Genomic DNA, 24,943 nt, shown 5'->3' with positions numbered 1-24,943 from the left:
TCTTATTTGCAAATTATCTGAGCTGTGTTACTGTGCCAGTTTGGACAGATGTCATAGGGATATTTTCTCACTCCTCTCCCCTGACTTGTAATAGCCTTTTGTGGCCTATAATACTGTTAAGTATCATCTAGTATGCACTGCACCATAGTTTCAAAGTTCAGAAATCCTTTCCTTCATGAAATATCACAGGGATGGGAATGAGAGCTAATGTTTCTCTGACATTTGTTTATGAAAATCTGCTAATTGAGATGTTTTAAGATAGGTCGGGTGACTTTGATATTCTGACATTTTGTGACTTTCTTTTCCTTTTTCCTTTTTGGTTTGTTTTTAAACAGTTCAGCCCGTTGCAAATGGTTGTCATTCAGTCCCTTAGCTCTGTTCAAGGAAATGAAGATAGACAAGAGTACAGAGGGCAGGACTGAGCTTTAACATTCTACCAGCATATTTTGAAAGATTCTGTTTAGCTGTTGTTGGACGTTTACAGTACGTTTTGGACTGTACAGGCAACATGAGGATGGATAATTCATTTTTTGAAATGATTCAGAGCAGATGCTTCATTTAATGACAGTGATTCCTAATGATACATTTGATGTGGCAAATGAATTAGAATCTTCATGATGAAGTATTAGTTACTACAGAAAATAAAAGTATCACAGAGATAAAAGTTTGAAGTTCTGATACTTTTTTTTAATGAGAAATTTTAAATGTGCTGGCATTTTTCACTTAACTTTTGAAGTCAAATACTCATTATTTCCTGAAAACAGAAGAGAGTTTTTTGAGCACTTACACAGTTCTTTTGTCCCCTCTGATCATAGAACAAACATTGCATGCATTTGCAAAATGTTTAGTATGCAAGTAAGATATTTTATGCATATTTCTTGAAAGGGACAGAGCATCTTTCATTAGTATTTCAAAAAGTCTGTGCTGCACAGTTCATATGCAATTGGTGTCTCATGCAGCTCCCTGCAGATTATGCTGGAGACAAAAATCAAATATGTTGTAAATGTTGGAGGATGTCATAAGACTTCACACTAAAAATGTTGTTAAGGAATGATAAGCCATTGCCTTAGTGATTCACTGTAACTTGAGTTTTAACTAGAATGGGGCTTGTTCAGAGTGAACGAATAAACAACAACAACAAAACAACGAGGAAAAGGAAAACTGATCATGTTATGCATACATGGTAGAGTGAAGAGCTGATGTCATTTTGGTAAAATATCATAGCGGCATTTCCTTTCGCTTAAAAAAAAAATAATAATTCTGTTTAGTACTCCAGTGTTTGGCAGAATGATTTCTCCATCTGTGTTTGGAGAACATTGCCAGTTCTCTTGCATCTTTTCTGTTTACTGAAATGAATGATACCAACATATTTAATGTACTGTTGTGCTTTGCAGAGAACTACAGACTCAGATAAGCAGTGACCAAGCTGCATTTGAGATAGACAGGAAGCTTAGAATTTTGGAACAAAATAAAAATTATGGTGAGTAGTTCCCACTTGTTTTATTGAAGAAAACTCTATTCCTTTTAAGACAGTTAAAGAATTGTGATAATAAAATTATTTTCTTTATACTTCCTCTATCTCTGGTGTATCTGAGATGAGGTGATAAGAACTGGTAGCACATTTGTTGTTGTTGTAAAGTTAACAAAATGCTTTTGATATTAAAATCATGTAACGGAAGCCACAAAGATGGAACGAAATAAAAATTGCATCTAACTTAATACTGAATAGACTTTGAGTTCACCTTACTGGTTCCTATTATAATCAACTGAAACTTATTGGCACTTTTTAAAATGATCCAATAGTAGGTTTTTGTAGTAATTCATGCATGACACCAGAAGGCTGATAATAAAGGAAGAATATCCAAGTAAGAAGAGAATTATTCAGCAATATTAGGCAAATATAACTATAGTTTTTAAAAGTAAGTATTAAGGAAAATAATAATAGTAGTGAGGAGCCAGTCCTTGTAGTTAAATTTGTTGGATGTTTGAAACTTAGTGATATAAATAGGAAGGTTAAACCTTGGCCTTTGTATTAATTTCTGGAATCTTTCTTTTAAAGATCACAGTGATAGAACACTCCTTACAACAAATGAAGAAGGGGGAGAAGAGCAAACAGCAGAAATTAAAGCAGTAGATTTTAGAGAAAGCAAGCTTGAAGTTGACAGACTATCAAACTGCCAAGTGTCTAAAAATGACATTGCCATAAGTCATAGGAATTACACTCAACTGATTCCAGGAAAGCAAGATCAGAAAGCAAGTCAAACCAACCTGGACACCGTAAAAACTCAGGATGTTGCAATTCAGACAGGTCCATTAGTTAGCAATTTGGAAAGGACTGCGCAGAAAGAAATGTTTGTCCCCCAAGACTATGAATCATCCACATTCAAAGGAATGGTCCTTCAACACAGTACAGACACAAACAACCCTGGTCTTCGGGTGATGCAAGGAATATGTAAGAATGAAGAAACTTCAACAGAAGAAAATCTTCAGAGACAAGAAGTTTCATATGAAAAAATGATACCCATGAAAGATGAAATTCATATTTGTACAAATGGCAGTAATGTTAGTTCGCCAGAAACAATTACAAAAACTCCAGATGGGTCTCCTATAAGGTGTTACCCTCTTTATAGACAAGACATGAAACCTAAACCTAAGCCTGCTAATGAAATTACAAGAGATTACATACCAAAAATTGGAATGACTACTTACAAAATTGTGCCTCCTCCAAAATCCTTGGAAACAATGAAGAGCTGGGAATCAGAAGCTAGAGATTGTAAGGATCAAGAGGTAGCTGCTTCCAAAAACTCTCTGAAGTATGAAGACGCCAAAGAATTCATCATGCAAACTGAAATTCCTCATCTTCCAAAAAGTACAGGTCACTTACAGACTGGTCTGCAAAATATACCTGCTGCAAAAAATGATCTGCTGCACAGAGTGAACAGCATTTCTGAACATGGGGTGCCCTCTGGAGCTAGGGTTACCACTGAGGTCAATCAAATAGAAACAATGTCTTCTAAACAGCACGTTCCACTAATGCTAAGCTTAAGTAATTCAAATGCTTCTTCTGAGACTCAGGAGAAGTCAAATGCACTAAGTCCTACAACTAAGCCTAGTTCTTTTTATCTGCAGATGCAGCGCAGAGTTTCAGGTCATTATGTGTCATCTGCAATTGCCAGAAGTACCATTTGTGCTCCTAATTCCATTCAAAATGAAGTTAAAAATACAGAGATGAAAAAAAATATCTCATCACCTGATGAAACTTCTTCATTACATACAACAAGTAGCTCCTCTTCTCCAGCAGATGAAGAAAAAGATGATGATGGGAAAAAAATTGAATCCTCCACTTCTCCTGTTAAAAACAATAAACCACCCAGTTTTCCCTCCTGTCAGCCAGCACCATTGAACCTAAAAACTCTAAGAACTTTTGCAGTTCCAAAGCCATACTCCAGTTCGAGGCCATCCCCTTTTGCACTTGCTGTCTCCTCAGCAGTCAAAAGATCACAGTCATTCAATAAAACGCGTACAACCTCTAGCCTGGCACCAAGAGAAGAATTTCCTGTTGAACTCTCATCTGCCTCTTCTACAGCTGAATTGTCCTCAGCTGCCTCCATGCCTCAACTGAAAAAGCCTTCCTTACACAGCATCACGGGAGGGCCACAGAATAGTCTAATGGATAAGGTAAACTTTATTACTAATATATATATTTATCAGTGATCCACTGTAATGTCATCTTCAGCAGAGCAGAGACTTTGGCTTATCTCTGAACTGCTTGCTTATCAGAAAGTGCTGTACTGATACAATGTGAACAACCTCTGGTGTCTGGGAGTAGCACAGCATTATAATGAAATACTAGAAAAAAGGGAATGCTAGCTAAGATGAAAACAGTCTCATTTTGAGTACTAGAAATAATTACTTCTTGCCATAACTAGCATCTAAAACTTGGAAGAGCAGTGAATTAAACAATCATTTACTTATACTGTATATACCTGTTTTCATGTTCAGAGGGTTTGTGTTTTTTTATGGTTTGGTACATTGGTTTCTTTAATTTTGAGTAATGTGATGAGTTTTGGTTCAAGTGATCATGGCAGAAACACTTGAACCAGGTGAGAGAACTGAGTGAGAGAAACTTTAAAAAATAAATTAAAAAAAAAAGTCATAAAAATCCACTAAGGTATTAATGTTGCAAATGTGTAGATGGAAATATACCATAATTCAGAGAGCCATTTCGAGCTGTTCTGGGAGCTTGACACATCCATAAATCTGTGATGTGTAGATGCTGGCTGTCTTGTGTATTCTGTACAGTTCTGCAGTATTCTGACAAGAAGCAGTACTATTCGAAACTCTGTTTTTGTAATGACCATTTTCTTCAGGTATGGAAGTTAGAGGCTAATCTTTGTTCGGTAGATTCAAAATACAGTAATGCTTTTCTTCCTCTCTGCTTGCGGTTCAAAACATGTTGACAAACTTTCCAAAGTGGCTTCTTCTGGGATGTTTTATGTCAAATTTAGATTTTTCATACAAATGCATTAGTAAAATAAATGTTGTGGTGATTATGGCACTTATCTGGGAATACTTTATAACTGATCTTTGTTAGAAATTTCAATTTTCAAGCAGTGCTTAATTATGCTACAGTGTGGTGTCAAGGGACCTAAATTTAGGTGGTCACATTTTGGAGTAAAAGCCTGTCAAGTCATCAGGAAAACAGCAACAACAACAACAAAAACCAATGGATCTCAACCAGTTGTAATGCTTGAATATTTTCCTATTTACTTGAGGTATAATTTCAAGTTATAAAATCATGGGTTTTCTGAGTGCTTGATTTATTATTTTTATATTTATGTTTCCTTTTGGAATGTTTTTTCCATATCATATCACTTTGTGGTATCACATGCTCATCTTGAAGGAATTACTTCATCATTTTAATAAGTTTCGTAAGTTCCTTTTGGCTTATATCTTTTTTGTTGCTGCTAAATTGAAGATCTGTTCCCAGAGCTATAGTAGAAATGTGGCTAATACCTGAGAGCTTGAACAAAGCAAATATTATAGTGGCACAGTTTGATATGTGACTTCATGTGAGTTGACTTAGTTTTTTCCTTGCTGCTAATTAGCTAATGAACATTAAAGGATGTTTATTTGTTTGTTTGTTTTTGTCCTTCTCACTTCCTCTGTTTCTAGAAAAGCAGCAATGTGAGCAATAATGAGCAACAGATTCAGGCACAGTCAGGTGCTTCAGCTGACCGCTCACGCCCTGTCATTGTGAGACAAACCTCAATGCCAGTCCAGCGCTCTGACCCAGAACAGATCCACCAGAGCTTGCTGGCTGCAATCCGCTCTGGAGAAGCCGCTGCCAGATTGAAAAGGGTGAGTTTTCCATCATTGCATCCATAACAATGAACTCATGGTGCATCCTTCAAGATTACCGTATTAATGCCTGACACTAAATACAGTTAGCTTGGACATGAAGTGCTATGAATGGGGTCTCTTCATGGGAAGGGAGGTGGGAGGAGAGTTCAGTTTTGCAGAATGAACTGGTGAATGTATACACAGCTTTGTATGTTCATGTATTCAGATAGCACAAATATATGATTTTAAGCACATGCTAAGCAGCTTCATCCTAGACTCAGCTGCAGTCTTTTCTAGTCAGGTAGATAGAAGTTTCGAATATTTGTTTTTTCTAGTTATTAGACTATATCAGTTCCCTAATTCTTAGTAAATGTATTTCAAGCCTCCTGCTTGGCATCATTAGTAAGAGATTTCTCAATATTTTGTCGATAGTCCTGGTAGGACTGTTTTCCTTCACTCCCTAAGGTAAAAAATGATGCTTGGTTTCTGCCTCCTAAGATGCACTCTCACAGGGTAAAATAGTGCAGACTTTAAAAATCTATTGTTTTAGATTTGTAACCAGACAATTTAATGATAGTCTCACACAAAACTCTCTTGACTCAGCATTAATATTTTGCATTCTGTATTGAAGAATAAGTTCTCATTGCAGAAACTTAAGTAACTCAGTAGGTTTTGTTTTCCTTCCCTTTCCCACTTGAAACTTGAATAAAAGCAAGTGAAGTGTTGTGAGTGGATGTGAGGGTATTTTAAAATTATTGTTAATTGAAATTTTTATTTCCCCTATGATCAAAATATGTCAGTTGATGGGTAGATATTAGAATCACCTGTTTTAAATACCTGAGATTTTGATTCAGCATTGCACTGCAACAGTCTCTCTGACACAGATTTCCTGGTATTTCTATGCTGAATAGGAAAATTGTTTCCTACAAAGGTTATAAAAATGCATAGTTTGTCCACAGCTAGATAAGCATGCTTAACTAGTAGTCAGTAAGAGTGCTACATAATGCGCTGAGTGTTGTTTCTAACCTCTATATATCACTAACTACAAGCCACTTTAAAAACAGGTTCAGATGAAGCAAATACTGTATTGTTCAGAGGAGCTTAAAAGGTCATGTCTCTCTGTTCCATCTGATTTTTTTTTTCTATACCTATTTGATTGCACAAATACATGTAGGCCACTCTGAAAGTAATGCCTTCTATTTGTTTCTATGGAAACTACAATAGATACAAAGAACACAATAATAGTATCTAATAGAACAAATTCTCATCTACAAAACTATTTTTCAACATAAGTACAACCATTATCTATACGTTTTCACCAGCAATGAACAGGAGCCTATAAGGCTATGCTTGTAATAATCTGCACCAGTGGAGGAGACCCACTGTCACTACTTGCTGAAATGCAGTACCCACAACCTCACTGTGCTTGCATCCACTGTTGGTCTCCATAAATGTTCAGCAAGTTGATGAATGTCAATAGATGCCATTTTTTCTGCGAGGAAGATTTTAATGATACACCTCTGCTTCATGTGCACTTTCACATCAGACTGCCCCTCTGCTGCTATCTGTCACGTGACAACAAAATGTAACAGAAGATAGGTGGGAAGGTTCAACCGTACCACCAACATCTGCCTCTGATATTATGAGCCAATGTAATAAAATAGGAGGCATTGCTTTCAGAGCAGCTCATGTATTTTCAAGCATTTTTATTAAGGTATTTTTTCCAATGACACTGTGAATAATACTTTCATTTATTTTGCATAGTGTATAACTTTGTTTTATGATTCTATGGGAAATATCTGCAGGCTACACAGTAACTCGCAAGTATTTTAAAAATAAATTTGTGAAGTGCTTTTCAGAATTCAAGAAATCTGTTGTTACTGAACATACTAAAGACAAAAAAAAAAGTGATATGGTTGTTCATTATTTTCTAATAGAGATGTTTCAGTGTATCTTTAGCCCACATAGTCCTTACCAGTCATACATGTGTGTATGGCGTTACGAAGAGCGAAGCGATGACTAAAAACTCTCTTCCCCTGTCCCTCTCTCACTCTTCTGTGAGTGGGAGATGTTCTTTCCCCATGTAGCATCTGCAGAGACTGGGGGTAAAGACAGGAAAACCAATTAGAATGAAAGGCTTTGAGCATGAATAAAAGCATGCTGTAATGTAGAAAGCAACAGAAAAAAGTGGGGAAAGATCTGTCAGGTGCCTGCTTCTGTATTTACCTCTCAACATATTCTCTATTCTTTCAGCTCTATGAGGGAGTCATTTAGTAAAAAGTGGGGGGGAAGCTGGCACCACTATCCAAATCTTCTTTTTTCTGTTTTACTTAATAAGTTGTCAGTATGCAATGCCAAGATCTGTGGCCTTTTGTGTTTCTGTCCTTTTACATTGAATAGGACCCTCAGTAATTACGAACCTAAAATGGGTCAACTGAGGTTTCTTTTTAACTATTTTCCTCTTCAAAATGTTTTCATTTTGTTTAGTAAATTCCGTGCTGTGGTATGCTGCTCACATGGCTCTCATTAACTCCATCTGGAGTTACTGGTTTATGCAGCTACAGTGAAAAGCAGTTCTTTGCTATCTATCCTTAAAGTTGTTTGCTCCAAGAAAGATTCCTATGTCATAAATGACTGTCAGATTTTGTTAAAAATCAGTTCTATTCAATATTTTATTTAAAATATTTGTTTTGAATGATTTTTTCATATATTTCTTTTCAACCAGGTCTGGAGATTGACAAAAATTTACATGTTTTTAATAGTTATGCACTGAAGTTTTTGACAGAAGTGTTTGAAATTACTTAAAAACATTTAATGCTACTTCTGCAGCATATATGTGCTTTGTTCAGAGATGATGTAGGAGATGGTTCATTGTGTGAGAAGAGCATTAACTGAAGGAACAGTATCACACTTTTCTTAAATTAATACCCTGTAACACACTCCAGACAGAAGCATGTTAAAAGTTAGGTTAATATTTCCTTTTTCTCTTTTTTCCCTCCATTCAGGTTGGTCCTCCATCAAACGCTGTATCTGTCAATGGGAGAGCCAGGCGTAACCATTTGTATTCCACAGAAGCGAAAGCGGATCACTAGATATTATACCCAATATTTTGCACTTTACTGCTGCTTCATAGGCCACCCTAACAGTAACTACCAGTTTTTGAAAGTGATTAGTATATTTTTATCAGTTGGTATAGGAATATGACACTGGGTTCCTTTGATGCCTTGGAAAAGATTATTAGAATATGTAAATTATGGTAATAATTTTCTCTATATAAAGCTGATTATGCTGCTAAAAAGGTTTAAGAGAAGGTGCAGATGAGCTCTGCTTATGCGGGAATGAATGTCAAAAATTTGTTGATTTCAGCCTTCAAGATAGAACAAATGTAGCAGTATGCTGAAATTACAGATTTAAAGCAATCTAAGGATTTTAGATCATTAATTTTCAGTTGCATATTACTTTAACAGATTGTATGAATTTAAATCTACCACATGCTGCCTCCGTATTACTTTGTTAAATTAAATTTGTAATTAGTAGAAAAGTATATGTGATAAACTGTATGTGATACTTTTGTTTCTCTTTAAAAAAAAAAAAAAAAAAAAAAAAAAAAAAAAAAAAAGATTTTGTTCCGGCAGCTGATGTAGTTGGGATAGTATTTTGGTTTTAAATCTCCTTGAATTTTTTCCTGGTAGAATATATTAAAAGAAAAAAAAAATCAGGGCATAAATTATTGGCAATTTTTGTACTACTTAAACTTTTCTTAACAGTAGCACTACATGATGTTTGTAATCTTCTCTTTGAGTAATTGTATATACTGTTTCCCTAGCACTCAGATGAACAACGCCTTTTGTGAACTAGATATATTTTTAAATGTTCATCAGTATACAGTCACTTCTGGATAAAATGCAAATTCCAATTTTGATACTTAATGAAATTTTAAAAATGTATAATTGGATATTTGAATAAGAATGAACTTTGCACTTGTTCATATAAAATATTTTAATCTTAAAACAGCATGATAATACACTTATAAAGCATTCTTGTGTCAGAGAGCTTCTATTTATAGAGACTAAGCGTTAAATACCAAAATTGGAATGAATATATATATATAAATATATAAAAAGAAAATGTTTCCTATTATATTTTATCTATTTTGCATTCCTTGTCAAGATGAGACTTTTTGGGAGAGTGGATATTGGGTCACGTTCATGATGAAATAGCTAGATTATGGATATGCAGCTGGGATATTTGCCATATTAAAATATTTTCTTGCTGGATTTGATTTAAATAAAAATAATTATATTTAGTTTCTATTCTTTAACAACATATTTATTTTATACTTTAGAGTCACTGCATAACTCATTTTCAGAAACTGATCTGTATGTGCATTTCAACAGGTTGTTGGTGGTTTGCTGCCAGGTTTTTGTGCAATAATCTCAGAAATCCCATTACTTTTCTAATACAGGCTCAATTACTGATCACAAGTAAAACAGTGTTAACCTAATGCTGAAACCCTTCGAAGATTTTAGTGAATAAAGTTCATAAAGAGAACTGATGAACATGTGTTCGCTGCTGTTCTCTTGTATTTTCATACCTACAACTTAGTCCTCTGTCAGTGCTTGCCACCACTTCCTTTTCCTCCCAGTTCTTGCCTCCAGTTAAGGGCTGATTCCAAGGAGAAACCTTACGTGGTAGTTCAAAAGACCTGTTTTGGGATCTGTCTGTAAAACACCGCTTCATCTTTCTCTTGAAATTATTGAGATAGAAGAGGTAATTGCTTTGTAGCACCTAACTGGGTTGTACTTTATAGATTTCTTTGTCTTGAGGGACAGTCTTGAAGATGGTAACACATTCCTAGCAATCTACAAAGCATCTGTGTTTGTTGTGATATTTGAATTCCGTTTTTTAAGCATTCCTGTACAACACGCTGATCTATAACTGGCACAGAGAGGTTGCACTGCAAAGTAGTTGTTTGTATCTTGGGTGGGAGAGGGTTACATACTTGCTCTCAAACTTTTGTTTTCTCTGCTGGAGGTGACTAAATCTTATTTTCTACAATGTAATCTCCATCTGTAGACTACATGATAGTTCATTATTTCAACCAAGTGTGTGGAGTCCAAACATTCTGGGTTTTGGGAAAGATTAAATAACCTTGCTTTGTTGTTCTTTTATTTGCATTTGGCTACTGTACTACTATTGTATTTCTCACTTCCATGTTAAAATTATGCTGCCCTTTGATGTGAACTCCTGAAGGCAAACAAATTTGTATGTAATAGAGATTAAGACTAAAAACATCTTTCCTGAATTGTAGGGTTTCTCATCTGCGTAACTGAACTTGCTTGGTAATTGGCTTAAATGTCTACATGCAGCAGTACTGTGAAATTTGTCAATACAATACAATTGAAATTTTTCTGTTACTAGCTGGCAAGATTGCTTAGCAAAACTTTCCCTTTCTCCCTTCTTCCAGCATACGTGTAAGAGATTTTAATATTTTGCTATTATATTGCTAGAGATGTGTTTTTTTCTTAAACTCTTCTATTAAAACTCTTGGTGATTAACTTGATGTGTTTGTTAATTGTTCAAACAAGAAAACATCTTCTTAAGTGATAAAGCAAGTTTTTCTAGCAACAGCAAGCCTAAGCTTGGCAGAAGTAAATTTTTGTTGTGGATGACTTACGTGCATGGAAAATATCTGTATGTTTTTGTTTTGGCCCAAAAATACTTAGTTTGGGGAATGGTACTAGAGATGTTTTCCAACACAAGGCAACTATTTCTCATACCTTTTGCTGCTTTTGAACAGTAAACAAAATGTTTGGGGAAGAAAATGAAGGACTCTGCAGTAAATATTATGTCAGTATAATTGTATGGACAAAATAACAGACCCTAGTAAAGACATACAGTTTTCTTTCATCACGAAACAGCAGATACTGGTATAGCACAAGAGAATCTTGCTCTGATTCTGCCTTTAAGGCTTTGTAAATAATGGATGGCTGGGAGAAAAACTAGTAGTTAAAACAAATATTTTAGTTATTAAAGTTTATTCTTTTATTCACTCTGCAGAGGAATAAAATCAAGACAACTGCTTTAATTAATACAATTAAGAGCTACCTGGAAAAGGGAAGCTGTTTTGATGGGAGAGCTTAATTCATCACCAGAGAATACTTGGAAATCATCAGTGGTGACTAGAGGCCTTGACGCCAAGAGAAGAGCTCTCATATTTGCAGCTGAAAGATGTTAAACCACTGGATGCTGCTATTCTAGGAAATATATTTAGTAATCAGTGCCCTAGTTTTTGCTCACTACTTGTGATTTGATACTATATGGTACCATATAGCATGAAGATCTCTAAGATAAAGGAATACCATCAGTCATTAAAATGATGTGGATATGGACCATGAGGCTTGTGATCACACATGCTTGGCAATGGATGTTCATCACTGGTGAAAACGCATAACTAATGGTGGTGATTATGTTAAAAAGTAATGTTTTGTAGCTGAGAATTTGCTCCATCAAGCAGTGCTATTGTGCTTTGGTATCTGTTGTATTTTCCATGGAAATAAGTTAAGGCATTAGTTTAAGAGCAACCTACGTATAACTGAATTGGGAAATATAAGAAGAGATTTTGCTAGTTTTAGTGACCCAAGCGTTACTCAGTAAAAAGGCGACGGAGTTCTTGATGAGGAAGGGGAAGCTTTAAGATCAGTTTGAACTCCTCCAGAAAAAAATAGCTTGCTGATTGACCTTTCCCTTGGTCCTTTTCCTTGGAGAGAATAAACTGAAATATCTAAAATGCAAAGCCTTAACTATTATTTTAATTTCATTGCATTGGCATGATTCTTCATAGTATACCTGTGTGCCATGTATGAATTAAATATTATATTCCCTTAGTAATTTAGTGTCAAAAACTGGAGACAGATCATCACCTGAATATTCAAAAGTATTTACATATCTATCAAACACTTATCAATTTAACCATCTGATTTGTCTGCATTTTTATGCAGCTGTGGTATCTAGTTGCAATGAGTTAAGTGAACTATAAATCTGCAGAAGTCTCCTGTAATTCAGTTTACTGTGAAGATGAAAATTTGTAGTGTGCTAAGAAATGTTCAGTAAGTATTCCCTTAGTCTTCAAAGATGAGAAGGTTTCCATTTAAACTTTAAAAATAGGGCAATTGTCAGTGTAAGGGGTTCTGTTTTTACTGTTGCTGTGTTCACATGATGTCAAAGCAATGGTGCATTGCCGTTTTACAATTCTCTGCAAATTTCCTTCATATCTGAATTTCATATTGAACTTATCAATTGCACATTTGTTCAACAGTTAAGATATTTTCACATCTTCGAGTGTGAAGGATCCCTGAATGTCTCACAGTATGCTGTCAGGAGGACTAATCAGATTATTAATTAATGAAATAATGTCACTTAAGGTACACAGGGGCTTTGATTAGACATTCTTGCTAAATGAACTAGGACAGCACCTAAGGATGTCTATACTGGGTCAGTGATTCTTGAAATATTAAGCTGTTTCTCTTTTACTACAGTCATCACTCCTTTACAGCTGTCTCTGTTCATTTCTTAGGTGTAAATTTAAGCCTGCTCTGATTTATGAATTAGTGTGCTGCTGACACTAATGGGAGTCAAAGCTCTAAGACTCGCATAAGAAGGTCAACGTTTCTAACAAGAGAGAAAAATTAACCATTAAAGCAACTTCCCACAAAAAAAACTTTGAATTAGTCATTATACTGTATATGTGAAGATCATAAATCATAAGCTTGATGCAGAGATTACTGCATGAGGTTATGTTACTGCATAAGGTTTGGTGGTTTAAAATAGTATCTTACTTTCATGTAGCATTCAGATATTTAAATTCTAATAGGTAAGAATGGAAAAAAGAATAGTGCATTTTTTTTTTACATCAATGTGCTCATTAGAGAATTTTGCTAATTGAAATAATTTCATACGGAGGTCCAAAGGAGAAAACATGGAACATAGGCTATGTGAGGGCTTTAAAGAAGCCTACTGGCTGATAGCCTTTACTTTCAGATAAGGATTCCACTGGTTTGAAACACTGAAACTGAGATGTGGTTGTAGATAAGTGTTTTGTACGTATCTGTCGGGTGTAGACTGTAGCACTAAAATGACATAGATGAATCTTTTGCAAATGTTGAAAGATATGGAAAATACAATTATTTAGAATACAGTTTCTCTGGAGAGCTGAGGCTTTCACCTCCGCATAACTAAAATTGTCACATCATGTGAACAGACCTCTTAGACCTCCTATTTTTGTCTTCAAAGCAATCTCTCTTGTATCACACAGAGGGTAAACATGCTTGCGTGAAGCTTTTGCTCTGAGTACTAAGCTAGACTGACCTTGCTTAGCTTGTGATATTTAATATCATCATAGCCAGAGCAGTAAGAACACAGTAACACAGCAGAGTGCATAGAAATTAATTTTGAAATGTGATAAAATACAAGAACAGGAATTTTAAATAATGGGCCTTCTTATGCAATACTGAACATCCACGGGGTAAAGAATTGTTGCCTATCTCAGTGCAGGGGGAGATCTAAGACCACAGAAGCTGCAGCTGCAGAAATTGTTGTATAAATCTGGCCAACGGTGGCTACTTGCCAAGTGCTAGTGTACTTAGTGTACTAGTGCTACTGCACATTAACCACTAGCAGACTTCTTAATGGTTGATATATTTCTACCGACAAAAATAATGAATAAGCTACTGTTGCAGTCAACTTTGTCTCCCCCCAGCTGGTTGTATGTTTGCCTGTATGTTTCCTCTCTTCTATTTTAATGTATGCTCCTGAGCAAGAACTAAGACTCAATGGCTACACTGGAAAGGTAAAGTAAGAACAAAAACATAAATCCTTAAGCAACTGTGAAATAAATTTATCTCTGATTTAACAGAAAGTGAAAATCATCTTCTGTAATATCAGTGGCAATTTTCTAAATGAAACGTTTGAACTAAACAGAAATGTGGAGAGAGATGCATTTGGTCACTTTGGCTAAACATGATTGATCTGGTCAGCAGAAACTATTCAATTTCTTCAAATGCTGCAAGTCAGTTAAATGCTTTCTGGAATCTGAAACTTACTGAGACACACAGATATGGACCACATCAGGGTACACTTGCATTTATAATGTTCACATACAAAGCAAGCCCCTACAGCGTGCTAAACTGCTGCAGTTCTAAACTCCAATGCCTGTGTGATGCAAAGAGGGTAAAACAAAGGTGAAGAAGTGGATCACAAATTACTTCCTTTTAAATTGTAGAGGACTGGGAGAAAAATGGACATCCAAGCGCTTACGTGGTCAGGTGCCTCACTTCAAGGATGGGTGTGCTGTTAACCCTTTTCAAAAGCTGTAGTACTGATAAGGTTAATTCTTCAACAGTAAATTTGGGCAGGAGGAGCTGTTGCCAGCTGCAGAAACTACTACATTCATTCAGTAACAGAATTTGGTGAAGAGGGGAAATGTTAGTTGCCTACTGATCAGTAGGCACTGCTAATTAGCACTACTAATCAGGAGGGAAAGCAGTATAGCAGACCTCAAGCTTGAATCCAGCAGGAACAATTCTGTCTCAGAAAGGAAAAACAAACAAACAAAGAAAAACCTGATAAAAAGCAGGTATTTCAGATTGATAACCTGAAAGTGTTAAGCAATTTGGGTAAGCAGGAGAGTAGAACAAGAACTGTAGGATCTTCAGATAATGTAACTAATCAAGATTAAAGAAATAGTGTTGGTTTAATGGTTTTTTGTTTTTGTTTTGTTTTTTATTTAAAGAAAGAAATATGGTTAGAATGACATAACCATGTTTCACACACAAAAGTTGCTCCACCAGAGCAGGTGGTAACAGTGCTATCTTCAAGCAATAAACTGCTTCAACTTTAAAGAATAAAAGCTGTATGGGTCAAACTGATTGTTTGCAAAGCCTATTTCTTGGCTCTTCACAAGGATTGAAACTGATACTTAGGGAAAAGCATAAGATTATAGCACGCACATAGAATAACTACTTTAGCTATGATCTCAACAGTTCTTAGCTCAGATAATTCCACAGTGAAAATTACTTCTATGTACTTCATAGGCCTAAATAAGCTTTCTTGATCAAGAATTGGTTATTCATTATTTCAACTCTTGTAAACTTTGAGCAGTGACTTACCTTAACCACGTGTTAACTGGAGAATTGTCTTGTTTGTTTGTTGTAAACTTCCACTTTCTGGCTTTTATCCTTTCTCATTCTTTTACCGAAAGAGGCATTGATCACCAGTCCCAATTCACTCTGTTTGTGCCATGCATGTCTTCATGTACAATAAGTGGTTTTACACAAGGGTGATTTCTCATATCATGGTATCTGTTGTGGCGTGGATGTACAGCACAGTTTTTAGGTTAGGCTTTTCCTTGTTTGAGGGAAGCTAACAATTGCGTGTTTCTAAGGCAAATAATGAAAGAAGGCTATTTTCTATAATGAGTGACTTGTAGGATACATTTGTCTCCTTCCAAGATCAACAGTTTATGAGAGATAGTTCCACGTAATGGTTCTAAATTGCTATGTATCCAGTTGAACTGGAACTTGCTAAGTCATATTTAGTCACAGCTGTGATCATCTGATTCAAAGATGGTCTTTTCATCTAGCCAGTGAACAAAATATTTAAAAACTTAAGGTTATGGTATGTACGTTGCTCGGTTTACTGTGATAGTTGTTCATTAGCTCCAACTTACAATAAGGACATCCCTTTGACTAATATGTACCACCTTTACATAAGAGTTTTCAATCAGTTTTTCTGATGGAAATTTCTGTTGACCCTATTTAATGCAGGAATTGCATGAAGGTGAAATCCCTTAAAGACAAGGATGTCATGTGCTTATATGTCGAATGTTTTGCACAACTCCAGGTGGATGGCATCAGTTGATCTCTTATCCAATCCTGTAATGCCGTTACAGAAGGTCACTAAATTTGTCAGGCATGATTTGCCCTTAGTGAAGCCATGTCGGCTGTCACCAATCACCTTTGTTTTTCATGTGCCTTAATATAGTTTTCAGGAGGGTCTGCTCCATGAATTTGCCAAGCACTGAGGTGAGACTGACCGACCTGTGCTTACATGTTAGAGTTCACTTGTGAAAAAACATTTTGCTAGCAGAAGCACATTGTGAGGCCTAGCAGGCAAAAAATGGAAAAAAGAGGGTGCTTTGCACAAGCTACTAACATTGCTCTGGTTTTCTCATCTCTTTTTGCTCCCCATCCAACAAACTGAATATGATAGGTAATCTGGCCATAATTTGTACTCTTCTCTTTTTAAAAATAGTATTTCCACTGTAGTGAATGACTATACTGAAGGTTAGTGTACAGCATCAGTTGAAGGAAGGCCATGTACTTATCTGCATGATCACTTTTGCATAGAAATGTTGCTACCTGTCCAGAAATCTGGAACATGGAGAATGCTTTTACTTCAAATATTTTTTCTGGTCTTATTTGCAATTAAACAGCCTAAATTTTTTTCTGCTGATTCATTATTGACTTAATTTGTATTTCAATATTAAAGTGAATTATGCTTCTTTAACTGTCTTTAAATGAACTACCTTTGTGGTGTTATTTTTAGATGAGTCTTTTGATAACTTCTTAATGGTACATTAAAACTTAATGAATGCTGAGTAACAATGGAATCACTATGAAAGCACATGTGGTATCTGTATTAATACTGAATAAATGCATAATGATCAGTAAAATTTGCGTGATTTCCACATGAATCAACAGTGATGAGCCACTTAGCGGTTCACTCAATTACATCATGTTTAATTTATGTAGCATTATTTGGACATTATGTTTAAAATGTCTTTAGTAAATCATTGAGACTCTAATTGAGTCTTCATTCCAGTGAGAAATTACACTGTAAATATTAAATTCAGTTTTTTACTCAACAATTAATTTGTTGAAGCCTGTTTGCAAAGGGTCAAAATTTGATATATTCTATTATCTCTGAAAAATGGAATCCCAATATGAAAACAAATTACAGTACCTGTTAGATTACTTCTTTTTCCTTAGTTATGCAGCAACTGGACACTGGAAAAGTATTCACTCTCTGAACTCTGGAAATAATGGCAATACCTCAGTTGTTCTGTATGACTACTGCCACTACTGTGTCATATCACCTTCATTCAGCAGACTCAGAGTTCACTCCTCTTGGAAGGCCCTTCTAGTACATCCCTTACTCAGTCTGCATATAGAGTACAGCAAGGTAGACCAAGAGCTTTGGGAGTGTGATCATACCAGCAGACAAAGAGGGAAGGAATGTACAGAAAATGTAGATGCTGTCTTTCAACTTTTCTCTCAGTATCTGTCTGAGCTTATATATGGTGTCCTGTGCAGGACAAGGAAAAAAAAAACAAGAAGTATTCCCACTGTTTTGATTACCAGCCTCTACAGAGAAAGTTAATCTTTTCTCATTTCCAAAGCATTACAAAAGTGGGAGGATCCAAAACCTCACTTCATTTCTCCTGCTTTACGCTGCAATGGACTGAACATGGGCAGTTGCTGCCCAGGCCCTGCAGTGAAGGTTCAGTAAAAGGCCAGTGGCAAAAAGACTGTCAGCAGCTGTAGTCCTTCACTGCAGTCTTCCACAGTACTGCTGAAGCAACAGATTTTGCAGCTATACAGGCCTGAGACTTACCAGAGGATGCCATGCAAGGCTCCATCTTTACAGACAAGGGATGTACAGACATCTAATCCCCAAGAGAAAGACAAAGAAACAAACAACAAGACAACCAAGTAAATAATCTTTGTAAGGGAAAAGTGTAAGAAAAATAATCACCTAATCATGCTTCAAACTTCCGTAGGAACAGTAACCCCCTGCTTGGCTTTCATATTTTCCTGTCAGGTACTTATATAGAAGAGAAGCTTCTGAGACACCATTTTAGTGGATCTATGCTTGAACTGGCTTTGCAGGTAATCCAAGGCAGGTCTGTAGATATTCATTTACAGAGAAAGGCTGGGGTTGCCTATTTTACTCAGATCAGTTAAACAATGATCTGAATGTGTCTGATTTTTGGCAAAGGTAGCCTAGGCCTCCCACTACTCCAGAAGGGATCTTGCACTCTATTCTCCCAGGCTACTCCTCACAAGTATTTCAAGCCAGTAAGTTTTTATTAAGAGCTATTGTGTTTTTAACGTTCTCCCTCACTCAGCTCTTCAATACTAAGCTTGAGAGGTCAGTTCTCAGTTCTAAGAGGCTGCCTCACCAAGGAGGACTGGTGGAAAGAGAACAGGGTTTGGAGACAAAGTCCTATCAGCTATTTACAAACAAGTCCTCACTGTATTTTTAGCTTCTGCAAATTTCCTATGCTAGTTGCTAGTAATAGGCACTGCATCCAGTTGATTCATTTATAGAGAATTTATCATTTGTGAATACATGAAGCTATCATTTTTATCTGGTGTTCTTTTCGATTTATTATGAGATAATCTGATAACTGGAAAGGCATCTAACAAACAGCTGACCAACAGCTTTGTTAGAAGAAGTGTGGACAAAACTTCATAACGATAACGATCGTAACAATAGCTGTTCTCATTTCTCCGGATTGCTGAAAAATGCAAATTCAGACCTGTAATAATTGCTGTTCAAGCTTTCATTTCTGACAGCAAAGTGAAAGAGAAAAAAAAATCTTTCCATCCAGGAAGATGTAAAAGAGGCTATCAGCTCCTTTAAAAAAACATCGCTTCATTTTGTTGGAAGAATTTAATAAATTAAGTCTAAGAGAGAAAAAATACTTATGGAGAACCTTTCCATTTTGCTTTAAAATGTCTTTTTTTTTTCATTCATGTTGATTCTGTTCTCATGGTTTGGGAATTTTATGCTGTGCTCATTTAATTCAGCTTTAATTTGAATTGAATAAAATACTGGCTAGTCAGCTAACTATGATGAAAAAATACACATACAGCTTAAACAGAAGGTGTTTGAAATATACAAAAAAATCTGTAATACACTTCAGTATACACCTAATAGATTTTAATGGTATAATTATTTCTGATTTGTTATGTAGCTATATATAGTTTAGAGACTGCTGTGTAAGAATGTATTTGAAAATAAAACGTAATGAGGGTGTAATACCATATTCATTGGAAAAACATTAATATAAAAAATGTTACAAGAAAATGATGGAATGTATGCCTTTGACTACATGGTGACTTCACAAACATACTTCACAGCAAATTAGATTTCCTTGACTGGTGTTGTGGTTACAATGATATAATTCATGTTTCGTAACTCTGAAGAAATAATGAAGGCATTGTAACCAGAAATGTGTCAATTTGAATAAATTTATTATGAATTGCTTTGGTTTTAAAAGCTCCCAATATGTTGCAATAGAAGCCTACATCCTTGCTTGAGAGGCAGCCAAACTATCTGTAGAAAATGGGTTTTTAATGTCTTAACAAATTACTTAGTGGTAAATTTTCCTTTCAAATAAGCAAAAGGAGAAATGTTCTGTAAATGCTATCCTAATAAAAGAGATTGGAATATATGTTTCTTTTAAAGCCACTTTGAAAGAAGACTGGTGTCCTATTTAGATGGTAAATTCTTGTTGCTCATGGAAACTCAAAATATTGTGGAAACTGTACACCCATTTTTGCCTGAATCTAAGTTGCAATGAAGCAAAACAGCCCGTGCAAAAATTAACCCTATTCACTGATTGCATTACATTTGTGCTGAATGCAATAACAATGGGCTGCTTCCAGATATATTGAAAAATAGCTTATCCCACTAAAATCATGCAGGCTCACAGAATGTAAATAAGAATGTAGGCAAGGTACCTAACATGCACCACGTTTAAGGACTGTTCTGAAAGTAATGCCTCCTGTTTTACTATGTTTGCTCACAACACAGTATCTCCTGTTTTATTATGTTGGCAGATGTTGATGGCGGTATGGCAACAGAGGTTGAACCTTTCCACCAATACTCTATTACATTTTATGTGACCCATGTAACAGAGGGGCAGTCTGACAAAATGGCATCTGACGTGGAAGTATGTATGAAGCAAAGGTGTGTCTATGAATTCTTCCATGCAGAAAAAATGGCACCCACTGACATTCACTGATGCTTCCTGTACGTTTCTGGAGACCAAACAGTAGATGTGAGTACAGTGAGGTGGTGTGCGGTGTGTTTCAACGGCAGTGTCAGTGACATGAAAGACAAACCACATTCCAGATGGGCAAGCAGATTTTTATGAGTACAGAACGCAGGCTCTTGTTCATCACTGCTGGAAATGCACAGATAATAGGTGAGACTATGTTGGAAAACAGTGTTTTGTAGCTGAGAATTTGCTCTATCAAATAGTGTTATTGTGCTCTCTGTAACTGTTTTAGTTTCCATGGAAATAAGTAGGAGGCATTACTTTCAGAGTAACATATATATGTTTGAATGATTAGGACATTTTAGTGACACAATCTGGCTTTTCTGATTTCTTGGCCAGAGGCCTGTGAAATTTTTCTATTTGCAATGTTAACATTAGTACTATTAAAAAAAAAAAAAAAGGCTTTCAAAATAGAGTGGCTACTGAACAACTCCAGAGCACTGCAGCTCAGTGCAGAATCACCTTTTAGACTAGCCTTAGAGATTACTGTCAGGAGTACTGAAGTATTAATATATTTTGCCTTCTTTATTTTTAGAAAGAAGAAACCTTTATAGTTATAAAGGAGGATGGCCTGATTGCTAGAGTACTAATTTTGGACTTGCAGTTTGCATTCCTTGCTCAGCCACAAATTCCACTAGATCTTTTGAAAGTCACTTAGCAAATTAATTGCACTGTCAGATTTGAGTTACCTAAGTCAGGAGGGAGTTCTCCCTAGTTTTCCAGTGTAGTCACAGGATACAAAAAGTTCTTCTGGAATGGCTGTCAACACTAAGAGCCATAGTTGCTTTTAGTTGAACTCTGGAGTTCCGTCTCTCTCCCTGTGTTAAATCACCTCACTGCTCTGGTATCATGTATAAAGTCAGATACTCTAAATACCTACTTACTGCTAGTTTTTAAAGACATTCGGGCACATAAAGGTGCAAATGTTTACACACCTGAATGAAGGGAAAAAATGCACTAAAATGTTAGGTGTACTGATTTTGTTATAATTATGTTCATAATAAGTGATGAGATTGTTGTTGTTACATAGCGTTCCTAAATTTTGCATGAATAACTTTTTAATGTAAAAACTTCCAATTACTCAGCACAATGCTTTTAAAACATGAACAGCAGGTTTCTTTTTAAAGGTTTATTCCATACTATACTCCCTGAACATAGATTTCTTGGAAAAACTTTTGAGACAGAGCAAATACCATTTCTTTGTGTTAATGTTGGGGGATTTATTCATCACAAAGAGTCCTAAATGCCCTGTCAGGTGATGTATTAAGATAGTGGCAGATACTATCCAATATTTGCAGTACCAGGAATCCCAGCTGGTCAGATAAATGTCTGTTTGTTTTACTTTCTGTTATTTGGGAGCGGTGTAATTTCTGCATAGTTAAAGTCCAGCCAAGCTTTCCATTCCAGAGCCCATTTTCAAAACATTTTAAATTGCACAAGCACAGGTATGTTGATTTAATATTGCTTTTGCTGTGTTAGGACTGGTGCAAATTTGTGGGTGCAAATCTGCGCTTTGTCATTCTAATGACTTGAAGAAACAAATTTTGAAGAAAAAAATCAGTAGAATTTCATTTCGTTTCATAAGTTCATAGACAATCTATATTGTGAGCTGCATGTTGGAGAAGCAGAGAAGAAACAATGTAAGTAAAATTTAGGCACCTAAACACAAGTGTCTGCTGCCATATTTAGAGTCCAAGAATAGCTAAAACACATACTGGGCTGTCACATATGACAGCAGATGAACACGAAACCCATCTCTCCCTAGGACAAGGTAGAATAGGTATTTAAATTAGTAGAAGTTTGCATTTAGGTAGATGAGTCACTGTACATCATTTTTTTTTTCAAAAATACATAATCCATTTTGACTATAAATTTCTTGTACCAAACTTGTACTTTGATAGCAGAATTTAAATACTAACCTATGTGAGTCTGACCATATATATATATATATTATTTTGCCCCAAATAGCTCCTCATCTCCCTTTCCCCTCATGCGTATCAGAAGGTAAGCTTTTGTACTATTGCTTCAGAGTCCTTGGCAGCAACTCACAAATGGCTGGGATTTAGGAGTGGTGTGGTTGTATGTAAAAAGGTCTCCTTTTAGCACTACATTCCTTGGTGGTTTGGTTTGGTTTTGTTTGTTTTACTTAATGCTTGCATTTTGTTTCCCCATCTACAAAATGACTACTGTTAAAGGATCTTTAATCTGATCTCCCAACATGTCACCTCACCTGAATTTCTGTGCTGCGGATTAACACAAATGGTCTCAGATAGCATAGTAACATGCAGCCTTCCTTCCGTAGTGAATATGTTTGCGTACAACATTCTGAAGATACACATGGCCAGAAATTGGGTTCTCTCTTTGTATAAGGTATTCTAGAAAAGAGGATACAAAAAGTATCAGTAATACTCTACTGATGTGAAATACTACTTTTAAAATTTAACTACATATTTTCTCAGCTATGCGATACTTAAAGTTGTTCACTGTTCACTGTATTTATTCCAGAGGCACTAAGAAAACATTAGTTATCCCACGGATATATACAAGGGATTAATAGGAGCAGAGAAATGTATTCAAATAAAACTGTTTCTTCCACTGCAACACTGTAATTACGAGCATTTGGCAGTGTCATTAGCTCCCTGACACTTGACAATTCTCTTCCACAAATAACCATGGCAGTATATTATGCAGTTCATCCATTCATAACTACCCAAAAGACTACACGTAGCCTACTGGGTTCAGACCCATTAGATGAAGGTTTAGTCAACGTAATCCATCCACATGTAACATTCACCTGGATCTTTCACGGTTCTAATTGGAATGGAACTTTGTGCCCTAAAGATTTTCAAGGTTGGCCAGTGCAAATCACATCAGCTAGTGTACAGTCTATTATAGACGCTGCTGAATGATTGTTTTCATACAACTTTAGACTGAGGGAGCAGAAGCCGGTATATCATTTTGTCTGACCTGCATCTGACAGCCCCTGCATAACACCCAGTCATACCTATATCAAACCTTATTTTTTGCATTTAGCTACAAAGATCTATTTCTAAAATCATGAGATCTCATTTCGTTTTGATTGATCATCCTCAAAACCCTGCAATGAATTTAATTCTGTTCATGTGTTGCAGTTTAAGGTGACATTCCAGAAGGGAGATGTTCTGGTCTGAGGTCAAAGCTGTCACAGGAAATCACAGAACTTGCTATTGAAAAAGCAAACACTGTTGTCAAAGCTAGAGGTAAAATCCACCCGTAAGCTCAAGTTTCTTACAAAAGTACTCTTAAGTATTCATACTTTTCAATAGAGAAAAATCCCAAGCCCAAACTAAGTAACAAGACACAGCACAAATCTGCTTCTAGACAGAAGTGTAGAAGGAGAACATTAAGTCAGGGGAAGCATTACTGTGGTGTGGTTTGTGCAAGCATGCATAGAGGAGGGAGGTTTCAGATTAGTTTGAATAGCAGCTTCTGGAAACTACTGGGCTCGGCATTACTGATTTAATCCCTTGGAACCTTTTCCTTATCTGCAATGAAAGATACACGTTTTAGCAGTAATTCTAAACCTAACATTCGATGTCAGCTATAACAACAGGCAAAACTCCTACAAAACATTCAACCATAGATAAACTTTCAAAGAGTTATGCATGACTGCCAAAAAGTTGACTACTGATATCTCCAAGTGTTTACGGGATAAATTTGGCTCTCTTGAAGTACTGCCCAAACAGATGGGCCAGTTGTCAAAGCTAAAAATGAGCTTCCAAAGTGCTCAAGAAGGCGCAATGACACCACCACAGTTCCTGATGTCAGGACCACAAGGAAGAAAACTTAATGTGTATTCAGCATATTCTGAGTGCATTGATACAATGAAGTCACAAAAATTACAGATGGAGCTTGTAGAGGAAACGCTACACTGGGAGATAAGACTTGAGCATGGTTATAGCCTTGTATTGGGAAAATAAAACTACTTACGTTGGTTCAACCTAGTAGGTTCAGTAGAAACAATTCTTTGTTATTGGTACTGTGACAGAAGATGGTGTAAAGGTGTGGTACTGTTTTTCTATGCAGAACCATCTTTAAGACACTATAGTCACGTTTTTTAGACAAGTCTAAAAAAAAGCAGACAAAATACTTTGATTAAAACAAGGGATAACATGTGGAAGGGGGGAGTAAAAAAATCCTTCACAATTTTTAGAGATAATCACCAGATAGTTTGGATTTTTTAAACTTTGTCAGTAATACCTGTGAAAGCTTACTCTAATTAAAGGTGTAATTTTATCACATTAATCAAGTGCTGTGGTTCTAAATAGCATATGGGCTTTTGAGAACTGAAGAGCTTGATTTTCTGAAAGTGGGGTGCATACTGAATAGCTTGAATCTGTTTTTCAGGATGTATTTTTAATTTTACTTGAGAAACACCTGGATCTCACTAGGATAATAAAAAACTGACATTTTTTTAGAGAGAAAACAAACCTA

General features: G+C 35.9%; 1 protein-coding gene and 1 long non-coding RNA gene across 3 annotated transcripts in view; one reads left to right on the top strand and one right to left on the bottom strand.

The window, feature by feature from the left end:
• The window catches only part of COBLL1 (cordon-bleu WH2 repeat protein like 1), a 75,008-nt gene extending 65,359 nt beyond the window's left edge, over positions 1–9,649 (top strand). For both annotated transcript variants that reach the window (XM_042874396.1, XM_042874395.1), the window contains 4 exons: positions 1,395–1,480; positions 2,060–3,678; positions 5,176–5,361; positions 8,349–9,649. In XM_042874396.1, the coding sequence (XP_042730330.1) occupies positions 1,395–1,480; positions 2,060–3,678; positions 5,176–5,361; positions 8,349–8,435 (1,978 nt within the window). In that variant the 3' untranslated portion in view covers positions 8,436–9,649. The remainder of the gene's footprint in view (positions 1–1,394; positions 1,481–2,059; positions 3,679–5,175; positions 5,362–8,348) is intronic.
• LOC122181728 lies at positions 7,162–24,547 on the bottom strand. Its single transcript, XR_006179566.1, has 5 exons — positions 24,440–24,547; positions 22,701–22,845; positions 17,365–17,434; positions 15,510–15,701; positions 7,162–7,442 (listed from the first exon to the last, which is right to left on the bottom strand). It is a non-coding gene; the product is annotated as an uncharacterized LOC122181728 (long non-coding RNA).
• Between the last annotated feature and the right edge of the window lie 396 nt (positions 24,548–24,943).

Source organism: Lagopus leucura, unplaced genomic scaffold (genome assembly GCF_019238085.1).
Source record: "Lagopus leucura isolate 7727_CA_CO unplaced genomic scaffold, USGS_WTPT01 Super-Scaffold_100012, whole genome shotgun sequence".
Taxonomy (NCBI): Eukaryota; Metazoa; Chordata; class Aves; order Galliformes; family Phasianidae; genus Lagopus; species Lagopus leucura.
The sequence above is the reverse complement of the archived record's forward strand: the minus strand, read 5'-3'. Positions and strand labels throughout refer to the sequence as shown.